Consider the following 17,184-nt stretch of genomic DNA (forward strand, 5'->3'; position numbering starts at 1 on the left):
ATTTTGCTCCACACTCGGCCCAACTTTTGAATGGCGTCCTTTCCATGAGGTGTAGGCCACACGGCGTGGGTAGGCCGAACGGCTCTCGACGACGACCGGAAACGAGCTGATGAAGTCGAGTCGATGTTTATTGGTATCAAAAGTTGTTTGGTGAAGTTTGAATAAAATTGTTACGCATCAAAGCACTTGAAAAGTAGATTTTGGACCGGAGCGGAAAAGTTTCATTTGAACCCAGTGGCGGAAAAAAACAATGTAAGGATGGAGCCGATGCCCATGCGCACTATCGTCCAAGGGAGGAGTCACCTATCTCGTGACTACAAAGACTTCTTCCAAGACGACAACAACATGCAATCGTTCGAGCCCAACATCAGGTGGCGATCTAATGCAAAGTGTAGAATCTGTAGCTCATAAGCCTCGAACTAGGCAGTTCTCCCAACTCTAAACCGAGAGGACATGAGTTTGGCAGACCGGAAATCCATCATGCGATCAAACCCAATGATGACAGTTTTGTTACAACTACAGATGTGTCACTAAGTACAAGAGTGCACATATCAATTAACAAAAAATAAAAAGTTCACTGAGCTGGTCCTCAAACTGCTTGAAAAAGAGAGAACATCATTTTGAAAAGGTTTCCTCGATCGAAAAATAATGGAGCATTACAGCCAATACCTGTACACGCTGTGCTTGAGTCTGCTTCACTGAGGTGGTAAAGCTTCCACATGAACCCACTGCAAAGCCTCATACTCTGAGGGCCAGTCTCTCAGAAGTCAAATGCTTCACCAATGCAAGCAGCCAAATATGTACCTCACCTCATGCTCTTTCAACCGTTCTAAATCTACAGAAGCATTCTGAAGTGTAACCTTTGCCTCCTGAAAGTATTCTAAGCAGATTTTTGTCACCATCGAGCACTCGTAATGAATACATAAAACATACATGATTGTGCATGTCTCCTACCTTCTCAAAGAGTCCTCCTCGGCGTTCTCATCAGGCATATCCTGGTTTAAGGCCTCCTGTGATACATTCCCTGGTCTTGCTGCAGTGGGCTGGCTGTAAACTCGCTCCCAGTGCCCTGTTTCTTGGTTAAACACTACTCCCACGGTCCTCTCCTCCTGAGTGCCAGAGCTGCCTGGGACTGATGCATTGTCCTCTGGTCTATCAGCAGGAGGGGGCAGCGGTTCACTAACTGGAGGGAGCCCGTCAAAGGTGTTGGGGAGCTGCCAGGAGGGCACCTCTTGGGTTTCCGCCACAGGATAGGCAGGTGGTGTGCGCTCCCAGCGTAATGTATCATTGTTGAAGGTTAGCAGGTTGTGGCAAGCCCGGCAGCGGTTCAGGTGTCCGCGGGACAGGTTGGAGTTGTTCTCACTGCTGTGAGGCGGTGGTTGGTGTGACGGGCCGGGACGCTCAGGCTCCATGTTGTTGTTGAGTAGCTCCTGGGCCTGCTGCGATTGGCTGGCCCCAGTGCGCATACCCCGGCCCAGCTCCTGCAGACGGTCATATTCTAGAAAAAACCTCCTGAGATCGCACTGCAGCTCGTTCCTGATGGAAGGGATACTCTGGCCACTGCCATCACTGTTGCTTCCATTTTCCTGCTCAAGGCCTAGCCCTAGGCCCGGAAAACTACGACCTTCCGTGGCAGAAGTGTACACAGATGACTGGGAGCCACCTTCCCGCTGCCTGAGTACGGACAGTAAACTCACAGATGATGCGCTAGTTCTGGGTGGGGGCATTGCCTCCAGTTCTGACCGGGACCCTAAGTGCAGCACAGTCCTCGTCCACTCTGACCCTGTCAAGTCCCCAGATTGCTGATACCGGGGCGAATGGGTGGAGAGGGACCTGCGAGTGGGCCCCAAGTTGACATAGCGAAGAGAGTTGCTGGCAGTGTTGCCAACAGTACTGAAGGCAGAGGGGCGAGTTAGGAGCATTGGGTCCGGTGGGGTAGAGGTCTGATGCGGGGGCTCCGTCTGCACTGAAGAGAAGGACGTGGGTGTTGCTCCTGAGGAAGTAGAAGGTGTTCCCTCCGGGTGTGGAAAGAGAGCAGGTGGCATTCCGCTGCCAGAGCATCTGCTGCAAAGACACAGCAGGCCCAAAGGCTGGCAGCAGGGCAGAGGATAACTGGAGCGGTCTCGGATACGGGTGTAGACCAGTCGTGGATTACTCTCACTTGTTGCAGACTGAGAGGGAGGAGGAGGTGGTGGAGGTGGTGGTGGAGGAGGTGGTGGTGGTGGAGGAGGAGGAGGAGGAGGAGGCGGCGGCGGCGTGGCAGTGTGCTGGACTTGACTTTGTTCCCCGGCCTGGGTGCTTGAGGACCGGGAGGACAACATGTGCAGGAAATTGTGGAGGAGTGGAGTGCGGCGGACGGGCTGGGATTGCAGCATGGATCTGTGGCGGTAATGGGGGATCTCTGTGCTGTCCAGAGGGGCCTCAGATTCTTCATCGCTCTAAAATAAAGAAAGAAGAAAGGAGTATGAAGTGCTTTTAAAACAAGTCCCAGATCCACAGAACAGTGAGCTCTGCAAAAAGACAGCAACAGCTTATACTGTTTCGTAACACACTGACTGCTACTGAGAAGATCTCATGTGATTGTAGTCTCCTTCACTATCTGACAGAAATCATCCCAGAAATTCCAGCCTCAGTGAGCTCATATTCGCTTTTGCACTGTAGAACCTCTAAACTCTAACCCTGCTGCAGTCCCCAAATCGTCGGACAATATAGGCCACAGTAATCTGCCACACTGCAAGGCCCCCTAGGTGACCCTCATGCAGGCTTCCCTCGACCCTGCCACTGCTGCAGCCGTCCTCCTAACCTGCCCTGCCTTCAAACTGCATGCCTTGATAGCCTGCCCCCTACTGCAGGCCTTCCTAACTTCCTCTTGCTGCATGCCTCCATAACCTACCACTACTGCAGGCCACCCTAAACTGCATTCACTTTAGGCCTGTCTTTGTATGGTTCTAGTTCTTTAACCTGCCCCCACACTGCAAGCCTCCTTAGCCGCCTTCCCCACACTGCAAGCCTCCTTAACCTGCCCCCACACTGCAACCCTACCTAACCTGCCCCACACTGCAAGCCCCTTAACCTGCCCCCACACTGCAAGCCTCCTTAACCTGCCCCCACATTGCAAGCCTCCTTAACCTGCCCCCACACTGCAAGCCTCTTTGACCTGCCCCCCACACTGCAAGCCTCCTTAACCTGCCCCCACACTGCAAGCCTCCTTAACCTGCCCCCGCACTGCAAGCCTCCTTAACCTGGCCTCCACACTGCAAGCCTCTTTAACCTGCCCCCACACTGCAAGCCTCCTTAACCTGCCCCACACTGCAACCCTACCTAACCTGCCCCACACTGCAAGCCCCTTAACCTGCCCCCACACTGCAAGCCTCCTTAACCTGCCCCCACACTGCAAGCCTCCTTAACCTGTCCCCCACACTGCAAGCCTCCTTACCCTGCCCCCACACTGCAAGCCTCCTTAACCTGCCCCCACACTGCAAGCCTCCTTAACCTGCCCCCCACACTGCAAGCCTCCTTAACATGGCCCCCACACTGCAAGCCCCTTAACCTGCCCCCACACTGCAAGCCTCCTTAACCTGCCCCCACACGGCAAGCCTCCTTAACCTGCCCACACACTGCAAGCCTCCTTAACATGGCCCCACACTGCAAGCCTCCTTAACATGGCCCCACACTGCAAGCCTCCTTTACATGGCCCCACACTGCAAGCCTCCTTAACCTGGCCTCCACACTGCAAGCCTCCTTTACATGGCCCCACACTGCAAGCCTCCTTAACCTGCCCCCACACTGCAAGCCTCTTTAACCTGCCCCACACTGCAAGCCTCCTTAACCTGCCCCACACTGCAACCCTACCTAACCTGCCCCACACTGCAAGCCTCCATAACCTGCCCCCACACTGCAAGCCTCTTTGACCTGCCCCCCACACTGCAAGCCTCCTTAACCTGCCCCCACACTGCAAGCCTCCTTAACCTGCCACCCACACTACAAGCCTCCTTAACATGGCCCCACACTGCAAGCCTCCTTAACATGGCCCCACACTGCAAGCCTCCTTAACATGGCCCCACACTGCAAGCCTCCTTAACCTGCCCCCACACTGCAAGCCTCCTTAACATGCCCCCACACTGCAAGCCTCCTTAACATGGCCCCACACTGCAAGCCTCCTTAACATGGCCCCACACTGCAAGCCTCCTTAACATGGCCCCACACTGCAAGCCTCCTTAACCTGGCCTCCACACTGCAAGCCTCTTTAACCTGCCCCACACTGCAAGCCTCCTTAACCTGCCCCACACTGCAACCCTACCTAACCTGCCCCACACTGCAAGCCTCCATAACCTGCCCCCACACTGCAAGCCTCTTTGACCTGCCCCCCACACTGCAAGCCTCCTTAACCTGCCCCCACACTGCAAGCCTCCTTAACCTGCCACCCACACTACAAGCCTCCTTAACATGGCCCCACACTGCAAGCCTCCTTAACATGGCCCCACACTGCAAGCCTCCTTAACATGGCCCCACACTGCAAGCCTCCTTAACCTGGCCTCCACACTGCAAGCCTCTTTAACCTGGCCCCACACTGCAAGCCTCCTTAACCTGGCCTCCACACTGCAAGCCTCTTTAACCTGCCCCCACACTGCAAGCCTCCTTAACCTGCCCCACACTGCAACCCTACCTAACCTGCCCCACACTGCAAGCCCCTTAACCTGCCCCCACACTGCAAGCCTCCTTAACCTGCCCCCACACTGCAAGCCTCCTTAACCTGCCCCCACACTGCAAGCCTCCTTAACCTGCCCCCACACTGCAAGCCTCCTTAACCTGCCCCCACACTGCAAGACTCCTTAACCTGCCCACACACTGCAAGCCTCCTTAACCTGCCACCCACACTACAAGCCTCCTTAACATGGCCCCACACTGCAAGCCTCCTTAACATGGCCCCACACTGCAAGCCTCCTTAACCTGGCCTCCACACTGCAAGCCTCTTTAACCTGCCCCCACACTGCAAGCCTCCTTAACCTGCCCCACACTGCAACCCTACCTAACCTTCCCCACACTGCAAGCCTCCTTAACCTGCCCCACACTGCAACCCTACCTAACCTGCCCCACACTGCAAGCCTCCATAACCTGCCCCCACACTGCAAGCCTCTTTGACCTGCCCCCCACACTGCAAGCCTCCTTAACCTGCCCACACACTGCAAGACTCCTTAACCTGCCACCCACACTACAAGCCTCCTTAACCTGTGCCCCACACTGCAAGCCTCCTTACCCTGCCCCCACACTGCAAGCCCCTTAACCTGCCCCCACACTGCAAGCCCCTTAACCTGCCCCCACGCTGCAAGCCCCTTAACCTGCCCCCACGCTGCAAGCCCCTTAACCTGCCCCCACGCTGCAAGCTTCCTTAACATGGCCCCACACTGCAAGCCTCCTTAACATGGCCCCACACTGCAAGCCTCCATAACCTGCCCCACACTGCAAGCCCCCCCCACACTGCAAGCCTCCTTAACCTGCCCACACACTGCAAGCCTCCTTAACCTGCCCACACACTGCAAGCCTCCTTAACCTGCCCACACACTGCAAGCCTCCTTAACCTGCCCCCACAGTACAAGCCTCTTTAACCTGCCCCCCACACTGCAAGCCTCCTTAACCTGCCCCCACACTGCAGGCCTCCTTAACCTGCCTCCCACACTGCAAGCCTCCTTAACCTGGCTCCCACACTGAAAGCCCCTTAACCTGCCTCCACACTGCAAGCCTCCTTAACCTGGCCTCCACACTGCAAGCCTCCTTAACCTGGCCCCCACACTGCAAGCCTCCTTAACCTGCCCCCACACTGCAAGCCTCCTTAACCTGCCCCCAAACTGCAAGCCTCCTTAACCTGCCCCCCGCACTGCAAGCCTCCTTAACCTGCCCCCCACACTGCAAGCCTCCTTAACCTGGCCCCCACGCTGAAAGCCCCTTAACCTGCCCCCACACTGCAAGCCTCTTTGACCTGCCCCCCACACTGTAAGCCCCTTAACCTGCCCCCACACTGCAAAGCTCTTTAACCTGCCCCCACACTGCAAGCCTCTTTAACCTGCCCCCACACTGCAAGCCTCCTTAAACTGCCCCACACTGCAAGCCTCCTTAACCTGTCCCAACACTGCAAGTCTCCTTAACCTGCTGTGGAAAAGTAAATTTTGCCATGTTCTGTGTCCCTACGCCTCATCCATCATATGTTGTGTGCATGACCAATATGCATATGTTATTCCCCATGTCCGATTCAAGACGCAATTACAGTTGTGTCCACCTCTAGTATGCCAGTTTCCAGTTCTCGTGAATACTACGAATATCAGGCCTATGTAAAGTAATGTTGCCACGTTTCTCAGTGTGCACGTTATTTCATTATAAAGTCCCCGTTTCCAGGCCTCAACAGGGCCTGGACATCAGATTCAGCTCCTGTCTCCTGAAGCCTCGCTGAGGAGCGATGCAGCCCCCACCTGTATCCTCGACCTCTCACTTACTTCCTGCCTCGCAGTGCCCGGTGCAGCTTGGCTCTGCCTCTGAGTCTGCCAAAAGTATGTTATAGTTCCAGTTATCAGTTCAGTCCTCCTTCTCTGCATTCCTAAGCTACTGAACTGCATCAATAGTTTCCGTCATTGTCTAGCCTATGCGGCTCCACGTTAGAGAAATACTGCATTTAATGGTCATTTAATATTCTTCATCACGCACTACATGTAGAATAAATGCATGGTCCAGTCTTAGAGTCAGTTAGCCTTTCCCCTCATGACTTCTAGTTTATATCAACATGTTCCCTAAACATCAGATACTAGATAGGGTTTAGGTACATGTCGCTCCGACCCTCCAGACTTAAGTCTCTGCTCCTAGCACAGAGTTCGTAGCCCCAGCTTCTCCTCGTAACACGTCATTGCCAGTTTGCGCGCACCACCAGGTTAGAGGTCCCGGCTCCTTGGGTAGCCCCCTCCAATGTTTCCGCCCCATTCATGACATATTCTGTTACGTCTGCACCACATGTCTATGTATACGCCCAGTTACACCTACTTTTACTCTTATCTTTCGCGACTGCTACGCGTCACTCCTTCTGCTCCACCCACTGCTACGCCTACTGCAATGTAATGCTATGTGTTCGCGTTATGTATATATGCTCTTGTATTGTTATTAAAAGTTAGCGCGCTCATCCCAGACCCAGCCCCAGCAGCTGCTGGGCCCCTGTTCCTATGCAGGTTGTCCTGTTCCTGTCCTTATGCTGTATTAAACCTGCAAAACTCCTACTACCTCGAATCTTGACTCTTATTTATTGAGCTATCTGTTATGATATATGTCTAGTCAAAAATAGGGTATTATTTATTTATTTACCACATAATGGCGCCCGAACAGGGACCTGCCCTTTCCCCACGCGTCGGTGAAGCCACGCCGACCCCCTGACCCTCTGCAGCCGTGACGGAACCATACCGGCCACGTGCAGATATTTCTGCTTCAAGTATCCCTCAGGCCCACGGAGGAGACGGAGGAGGCGGTCCAGCATCCAAACGAGACGGTGGAGGAACGCGGCGAGTCCCGACCAGAGCCCAAGCCAAGAGTCCAAGGTCCGAGGTATCCGGAGGCCCACCCGTAACTGAAGTCCGAAGTTCGTCGTCCGTCGTCGTAACAGTCCAGTCCAGTCCAAGGCCTTCCGTTCTTGCTGCCCGGTGAGTACCATTGCTGGGGTAGTATCTAGACAGGGTCAATCTAAATTGACTCTGGTCCGTGGGTTGGTGGTACCCAGGCCCACTAACGAAGTGTTCACCTAGGTGGATACGGGTCTTGATGCGTCCCTTTATGGGACCGGTATGTTCCGTACTGTTCCAGCAGCGCATCCAGTAACTCTAGTCTGTTCCGTTCTCGAGAAATTCTTGTGTTTCTGTTCTCAGTATTCCAGGTAATATTCCTGTCCGAACTGTAATGTTATGATGTTGTTCAATGTATTTCCAATATCGTGGTATGCCTGAATTGTTTTCCCAATTGTTATTGTTCCTCGTCTATTGTATTGTGTTCCGATTCAAGTTTACAATGTCTCTCTTTTCGAGACTACGTCAGTTAAAAACTAGAAAGGGTTTGTTAGAAGAAGCAGTTCCTGTCCCGCCCAGGGACAGTCCAGGTCATTTTATGTATCAGAAACATGGCATAAGTGCCATATTGTATCTAGATTTATGGGTAGAGTATACCAAACAATTAGAAGAAAAGTATAGATGGCCCGTATCGGGTACATGGGATGCCGAATGCATCATGCGAGTAGAAGAAGCATTATGGAAAAAGAAAGCCAGACAGTCACAGAAAGATGCCATCGAGTTATGGCGCAAAGAAGCTCATAAGAGAACCGAAAAAGAAATCAGAAAGACAGAACTAAGTAGAGAATCCCAAGAACGAGCCCAAGAAAGAGAATTAATCGAGATAGGTGAACGAGTCAAAGCCGAACAGTCAGACAGACAGAGGCATGCCCTCATTAAGGGTATGTATCCTCTTCTTGCTGAGGGCTTGCCAAAAGCGACCCCAGAGGCATCCAGTAATTTCCCGCCATCATTAGTTCCGACCAAGCTACGTCACAAACCGACCGCAGCTGATATTTTTATTTCGTCCTATTTGGACGACATAGTCCCCGAATATGCAAATCCTGTTCACGCTCCGCCAGTCCCCGTAAATCAGGTAATTCCTGCTCCTCCAGACACCGGGGTGCCCTTAACAGCCCCCCCGGGTCAGCCCGCTATACAAGTCCAGCCCACGTTACAATTACCGACCCTGCCAGGACGAAAAGCATCAGTTGATGATTCCAGTTTAGGGGCCGCAGGGGGAGGTCTTCCTCAAACCCCGCCGCCATACAAGCGTTTATCAGCACTCTAATTACATGCTCAAGCATCACAGCGTACTCCTAAAAGTAATAAGTCTGTTGCAGAAATCAGGCAAACCCTTGACGAATGTGTCTATGACCCAGTTCCAGGCGAATTTAATATGGTTTTATATTCCGTACGCATAAGGAGAGTGACCGAGTATCTAGTCACCCTGCCGAATATGAAAGAAGATCTAGACAGAATATATCGTTTCATCCGTACAGGGGATGATCCAGAAAGTATTAGTGATGCCATGTCTCAAAGGAAAGCCGAGATTCAGCGCATGATATTAAAGTTCTTAATTAATTGTCTAATAAGAGAACAAGATTACCCGTCTAAAGATCCAGCCGAAATGAAAATCCTGACAAAGTGGAGTGATAATATAGCCGAAGGAAAGCACAATACCATTGGTGCCATGGAAAGTATGTACAAGAAAATCCGTAGAGAGATAATAAAGATACACGAACAGCGTAAAGCAGCACAAGTAAGCGAGAAAGAAAGTACCTCTGATCCTGAAGAGGAAGACGACGAGAATACTGCCAGAATAGCGTATGTAGGGAAACCTAGATTTCCAGATCGCCATTTACGTCTAGAACCCAAGTCCATTTTCCATCATCCAGCACCAGAACAAGGTTCCCTAGAACAAGTATTTCAAGCTACCGATCACATTCTGAAATCACGAATCGGTTACAGTGAGTTAAGTACTATGCATGAACAAGAACTAGTCCGATCAGCAGTCCGATGGATTACTGATTCTACCACTTTTCCAGACGAAATAGTGGCACAAATGTTTCTGAAATTGCCCCCAGCCGAGCAGCGACTGGTGGGTATGTATATGATTCAGTACCTCATTACTCTGTATGAGGGTCAGCACTCTGATCCAGGTCCGTTACATGATATCCTGAACGAGTTACTCCAGTATAAATGGAGAGGTCTAGGTACCGATTTAATTAGTGTCATTCTAGAACAGCGTCACAAATATAGAACATTCTTGAACCCGCATTTTGTTCATGTCTCACCCCCAGAAAGTAAATCATTCTACATAGACAGACAGAATCCGTTACGAGAAGTCCACCCAGTTAAAGGAACGGGTGGCGAAATGCAACGAGTGTTTGTATACACTCCAATCACAAAAATGGAACTCCTTGAAATGAAGAAATGAATTCCCTGTCATGACAAAGATCCAGCAGGGTTCCATCGAGAATTAAAAGACATGCTCCGTATGGGAGAATACACTTACCCAGATATCATTAAAATGTTAAAGGTCCTGTTGCCCGCAGGGGTGTATGAAAAGCTAAAGGAAAAAGAATGGGAGGTGGGAGAGAAAAAGATCGATTGGGCAGTTCTAGAAGCTGAAGACAAGGCACGAGTACCAGGTACCGGTCTTGGAGATAAATGTAAAGAATTACCAGAATTATTGATTCAAGTTTTACCCAGATTATTGACAACTAGAAAAGAAGACTGGGATGCAATCTCAGCCTGTAAACAGAAACAAGATGAAGATATTAGTGATTTTTATTCGAGGTTTGAAAAGTGCTTTAGTATCAACAGTGGCCTCAAGACAAGTAGTGAGTCATACCCTCACCTTTTCGTTACTAAATTAGTCGAGAATTCAAGTCCACCAATTAAAAACCGAGTTTTGAAAGTCGAAAGCACCTGGCAAGCTAATACTCCGTCCCAGATGCTCCAGATGCTCCAGTATCACCAGAATAGAATCAGGGAAGAGCAAGAACACGAAAGAAAACGTATGAAAGACACGAAAATGAAAGTGCTAGTTGCACAATCTGTTCCTCAAGACAGTCAGAAGAGGGGTCCGAACCAAGCCAGTCATCCTGCAGCTCCCGTTAAAGGGAACTGCAATTATTGTAAACAGCCAGGTCATTTTATAAATGAGTGTGCAGTTCTGAAACATAACATAGCTACTGGTAAGACTAAAGAAAGACCACGTCCGCCTAGACAGGAACAAGTTTCACAGATTCCTCAGCCACAGAATGCACAACAGACAGTTACAGTACCGCAGCCTATCGCTGCAACCCAGCACGTTACATCGCAGATGTACCAGTATGCACAGTCTGAGTATCCAGAGTATCAGCCATATTCATGAAACAGCCTAGAGAGGGAGGTAGGCTTGCCTCTCATCGAGATACCTGTAGATCAAGAAGGTCCCTATGTTCATAGTCAAGTATTAGGGAAAGACAGAAAGTTTTTGATTGATACAGGGGCAAGTAGGACCACAATTAGTCACGCCGAAGTTCCAGGGGCTCCGCTCTCAGGCTCAAGAAATGTTTCCCTTGGATTTTCCGGAAAGCCTATCGTAAATGAGATTTCAAAGCCAGTTACTCTAGAAGTAGGTCCATTGTCCCGCACTACTGATCTGTTACTTACTAAGTCATGTCCAGAAAACCTATTAGGCATTAAAACACTGAAAGAGTTAGGTGCAGTTATTTGTTGTTCCCCAGAGGGAATACGTCTGTTCCTACGTGACTTTAAGGGTCACTATGTATTACGAGATTTTGATTCCAGACTGTCTAATGTTCCGCAGCATTTATGGGCGCAAGGTCCAACTGATGTAGGTTACATGCAAATCACACCCTATCGTGTGACTCTTAAGCCAGGTGTAGTGTTACCACGAATCAGACAGTACAGATTGCCACCCGAGGCTATAACAGCCTTATCCAAAATTATAGACGAGCTCATGGCTCAAGGAGTAGTTGTAGAAACTGACTCCAATGTATGTAATTCTCCGATCATTCCAGTCATGAAACGTACTGACCCAAATGCACCCCCAGTATATCGATTAGTGATTGATTTACGAGAACTTAATAAATGTATTATTCCTCAGTACCCAGTTGTCCCAGATATCTCTTCCCTATTAACTGCTATTGATTCCGAAGCCACGTTCTTTACAGTAATAGACCTCAAGAACGCATTTTTTAGTGTTCCGATTCATCCAGACAGCCAGTTTCTTTTCGGATTTTGTTTAAATGGAAGGAGCTATATGTTCACACGAGCTCCTCAAGGTTTCACAGAAAGTCCTAGTATTTACAGTCAAGCACTCAAGAGACAACTAGACAACATTCACATGCCAACTGACACTGCCCTGCTCCAGTATGTCGATGATCTACTGATCACAGCCCGTTCTGAACGTGATTGCGAGCGAGCGTCACTGACGGTTCTGTATTTCCTAGCCGAGATGGGGCACAAGGTGTCACCTTCGAAGCTTCAATTCTGTGTCCAGCAAGTGGTATACTTAGGACACTTGCTGTCCAAGAGGGGTAGGCAGTTGACACCAGACCGTATCCAGTTGATAGCGAGTCTTCCCCAGCCCAGAACCCAGAAGGAGGTACGTGCCTTTATCGGCCTTACTTCTTATTGTAGACAATGGATTCCCCAGTATGCATTTCTAGCCAAGCCACTGATACAGTTAACGACACAGGAGGCAGCCGTATCGACTGTTCTCCCTTGGACATCTGAACATACACTTAGTTTCAACGAGTTAAAGAAAGCTTTATGCCAAGCTCCAGTTCTAGCTACACCGAACTACAGTAAGCCTTTTACACTTTTCGTTACTGAACGCGAAGGTACAGCATTATCTGTTCTCACACAAGATCAAGCAGGACAGTACAAGCCCTGTGCTTATTTTTCGAGCACACTAGATCCAGTCGCCCAGGCGTTGCCTGCGTGCCTCAAGTCAGTTGCAGCCACAGCACTAGCTATCAGACAAAGTGATTCCATAGTTTTAGGACACTCCCTGACAGTACAAGTCCCACACTCCGTGGAAGTTCTTCTAAACCGAACACAAACTCAGCACTTGACAATTGCACGTTTAACAGGTTATGAATTGACACTGTTCCAGCCACACATAGAAATTAGACGCTGCAACGTTCTGAATCCTGCTACACTGTTACCATCAGTTAATTCAAATCCAGCCACACACGATTGTGTGGAAGTAGTCAATATTACGACAAAGCCAAGACAAGACCTGACAGACATTCCGTTACCAGATCCTGACCTGACACTTTATGTGGATGGTTCATGTATGAGAACTAGTACAGGAGAACTAGTCGCCGCGTATGCAGTGACTACTGACACCGAAGTTATTAAGACACACCGCATTGATACCCTGTCCGCTCAAGCAGCAGAGCTAGTTGCTCTGACACAAGCCTGCATACACGCCAAGAACCTGAAAGTTAATGTTTACACAGATTCACGTTACGCATTTGGAGTTGTACACGACTTCGGAGTGCTCTGGCAGGAGAGAGGTTTCATGACTTCTCATGGAACCAAGATTCAGCATGGTCTCCTTATTCAAGCTCTGTTAGATGCCATACATTTACCGACATCCATTGCTATCATGAAATGCAAAGCACATACGAAAGTCACTGACATTATTTCTCAAGGTAATGATCAAGCAGATCGCACAGCCAAGCTTACAGCACAGACTCCAGACATTCAAGTTAACATGACACACACTCCAGATCCGATTACATGTATGACAGTTAAGGACCCCACTCAAGATGTCATAGATATCCAGTTACATGCTACTCCCGATGAAATCAAGAAATGGTCCGAACAAGGAGGGGTCCAGACAGATCAAGGATGGTTAACGAAGGGTAGAGCCACATGGTTTCTCCCCGACTCTATGGTTCAAGTCATTATTAATACCGCACATAGTCCAGCACATTTAGGAGAAAAAGCAATGTTAGACAGTATCCAGAACATTTGGTTCAACAAGCATTTACGAGCTGCAGCCAAGCAGAAAGTCCGTACCTGTATGATATGTTGTCAGTTTAATCCAGGTAAAAGTGTCCCGGTGGAACAAGGTGGTTTCCAGCCTCCTGACCACCCTTTTGAGGTCCTCCAGATGGATTATATTCAGATGGAGCGATGTCGAGGTTTCAAGTATGTCCTTGTAGTTGTATGCGCTTTGTCCAGATGGACAGAAGCATATCCAGTCCCAGATTATACAGCCGCGACCACTGCCAAACAGTTGGTTCGTGAATTCTTCCCTCGATATGGACTCCCTAGAGTCGTATATTCTGATAACGGTCAGCCATTCTCATCTGAACTAATGAAGCACGTCTCCCTGTTGTTGGGGTACCAGTGGAAGTTTCATTGTGTACGCCATCCTGAAGCAGCCAGTCTAGTCGAGAGACATAATCAGACTCTGAAAATTCGAATTGCCAAAGTATGTAAAGATAAGGGTGTGGACTGGCTAGTAGCTCTGCCAGTCGCTTTGTTTTATATGCGCATGGTCGCACATTCCAGATCAGGTCTGTCCCCGTATGAGGTCGTATTCGGCCGCCCCCCTAACATGTGGGGTACTCCTAGACCCCGAAGTATTACTGATGTTTCATGTAATATGCTGACAGATTACCTAGCTTCCTTGATGTCTGCCCTCAACTCATGTCGTTCACAGGTTGCTGCCGCATTTCCAGACAATACCGAGGTGGCACCGCATGAAATCGTTCCAGGTTCCATGGTGATGGTCCGTAACTTTGACAGATCAAGTCCGCTGGAGCCTCGATGGAAAGAGCCCCGTCAGGTCCTCCTCACCACCCGTACAGCCGTGAAGTTGGAAGGCCGAAAAGGATGGATACACCTTTCTCACGTTAAACTTTTTAAAGGACTGAAACCCGTCTTTAAAAACATTTCCCAGGATATCAAGACTTGTCAAAACATTGTTCTTAAGGACTGTCCCGCAAAAGACATTGACACAACCCCTCCCCTGTTAGAGAAAACTCCGCAGCAGGAGTATAAGCAAAAACTCCGGTCTAGTAAAATAAGTCAGTCAGTTTGATTGTATAAGTCCTCCCCTAGGTGAAACGGTTAGACTGTTTCTGACATGTATAAAATAGACCCCCATAGTGAGAGAGTTAGTAAAAACTCAATCAAATGTATCGTTTTTCTAAGTTTCATATTATTCATCAGTATTATGATTTCCTGCACCAGTTATGCCTTTTTCCTATATTTCCCAGTTCTTCATGTAAATAAGCATTCTAATGTTACAGCAGAGCACACGTTTAGTGATCTGCCCCCTCACGAATATTCATACCGCCTCGCTATGCGTAATAACTCATTTATCCGTATGTTACATTACTCACACCAGACCAGCAATGCCACTAATTGTTGGGTGTGTGGTCGACTCCCCCCTTTCCAGACACCGAAGGGAGTTCTGCCACTCTTTCCTTATCCTTTTTCACATAATGGTTCGTGTAGAGCATGGTCCACGTTAACGTCATCCTCAACAGATATGTCTTTTCTTAACAGTACATGTTTCCCAGACAAGCAAGGTTTCCCCCACAGAACAGGTTTAGATCTAGAAAATGAAGTATATAATTTAGGTAATTATTCGTCGAATTTCATGGTCCTGAATGTTCAGTCTGATACTACTCCAGACTCACCTGCTATTTCAGTACTACCAGTCAAAGGCGAATTATGTGTCCGAAATAAGGGTTCCGTACACGTAGGACATAGTGATTGTACTACTATTATCAAGTATAGTGACAGTGGGAAATCTATTTTCAAAGCTTCACGTCATTCTTATTTTGTTTGTGGTCAGACCGCATATGTTCGTCTGCCCCTCGATTGGGAGGGAACCTGTTACATTGCTTTCCTACTGCCACCAGTTTTTCTAGCCCCACCTGACTACCATAGGAATTCCTTCCTAGTACATACTAGACACAAGAGAAATCTCCCGATTGTCGATTATACTGAAACTGCTGCAGAACAATTCATTGATATTGATAAAGGTGTGTTCCCTTATTTAGGTACAGTTGTAAATAGTAAGCTAATTCGTAGATTAACAAGAACCCTTGAAGCTGTAGTAGATGAGACTGCCTCTGCTCTAGGTAACTTAACCGAAGAGCAATCCTTTATGAGAATTGTCGTTTTACAGAATCGTCTCGTCCTTGACGTCATACTGGCCGATAGGGGCGGGGCCTGTAGAGTCCTCGGATCTAGTTGCTGCATTTTCATTCCAAATAACGCGCCGTCTGTTTATTCAGCTATAACCAGACTTCATAAAATTGCCCATCTGTTACACCAAGATCCAGGCACCTGGACATGGTCCGGTTGGTTCTGGAATACAATTTCCGCATGGGGATGGAAAGTCCTGTCCTTTCTAGGTATTGCAGTAGCGATCATATTCAGCTGCTGCCTCTGTATACAATGTGGCCCTGCGATTTGCGGCATGTGTGCTACCTCTTGTATTCCTAGTCCCAAGCCCCGTTTTAAATCCCGTTCCAAGACAATTCGAGATGAACAAATGGTACTGTATGAAATGATAGATGGTATCATGAATATTGATGTTTCCTGATGGAAACGTAGTGACAAGGAGGGAATGTGGAAAAGTAAATTTTGCCATGTTCTGTGTCCCTACGCCTCATCCATCATATGTTATGTGTGCATGACCAATATGCATATGTTATTCCCCATGTCCGATTCAAGACGCAATTACAGTTGTGTCCACCTCTAGTATGCCAGTTTCCAGTTCTCGTGAATACTACGAATATCAGGCCTATGTAAAGTAATGTTGCCACGTTTCTCAGTGTGCACGTTATTTCATTATAAAGTCCCCGTTTCCAGGCCTCAACAGGGCCTGGACATCAGATTCAGCTCCTGTCTCCTGAAGCCTCGCTGAGGAGCGATGCAGCCCCCACCTGTATCCTCGACCTCTCACTTACTTCCTGCCTCGCAGTGCCCGGTGCAGCTTGGCTCTGCCTCTGAGTCTGCCAAAAGTATGTTATAGTTCCAGTTATCAGTTCAGTCCTCCTTCTCTGCATTCCTAAGCTACTGAACTGCATCAATAGTTTCCGTCATTGTCTAGCCTATGCGGCTCCACGTTAGAGAAATACTGCATTTAATGGTCATTTAATATTCTTCATCACGCACTACATGTAGAATAAATGCATGGTCCAGTCTTAGAGTCAGTTAGCCTTTCCCCTCATGACTTCTAGTTTATATCAACATGTTCCCTAAACATCAGATACTAGATAGGGTTTAGGTACATGTCGCTCCGACCCTCCAGACTTTAGTCTCTGCTCCTAGCACAGAGTTCGTAGCCCCAGCTTCTCCTCGTAACACGTCATTGCCAGTTTGCGCGCACCACCAGGTTAGAGGTCCCGGCTCCTTGGGTAGCCCCCTCCAATGTTTCCGCCCCATTCATGACATATTCTGTTACGTCTGCACCACATGTCTATGTATACGCCCAGTTACACCTACTTTTACTCTTATCTTTCGCGACTGCTACGCGTCACTCCTTCTGCTCCACCCACTGCTACGCCTACTGCAATGTAATGCTATGTGTTCGCGTTATGTATATATGCTCTTGTAT

General features: G+C 48.9%; 1 protein-coding gene across 3 annotated transcripts in view; it reads right to left on the reverse strand.

The window, feature by feature from the left end:
* The window catches only part of AMBRA1 (autophagy and beclin 1 regulator 1), a 581,139-nt gene that overhangs the window by 468,842 nt on the left and 95,113 nt on the right, over positions 1–17,184 (reverse strand). For all 3 annotated transcript variants that reach the window (XM_078684411.1, XM_078684412.1, XM_078684409.1), the window contains exon 7: positions 955–2,438. In XM_078684411.1, the coding sequence (XP_078540537.1) occupies positions 955–2,438 (1,484 nt within the window). The remainder of the gene's footprint in view (positions 1–954; positions 2,439–17,184) is intronic.

This window comes from Lissotriton helveticus, chromosome 3_2 (genome assembly GCF_964261635.1).
Source record: "Lissotriton helveticus chromosome 3_2, aLisHel1.1, whole genome shotgun sequence".
Taxonomy (NCBI): Eukaryota; Metazoa; Chordata; class Amphibia; order Caudata; family Salamandridae; genus Lissotriton; species Lissotriton helveticus.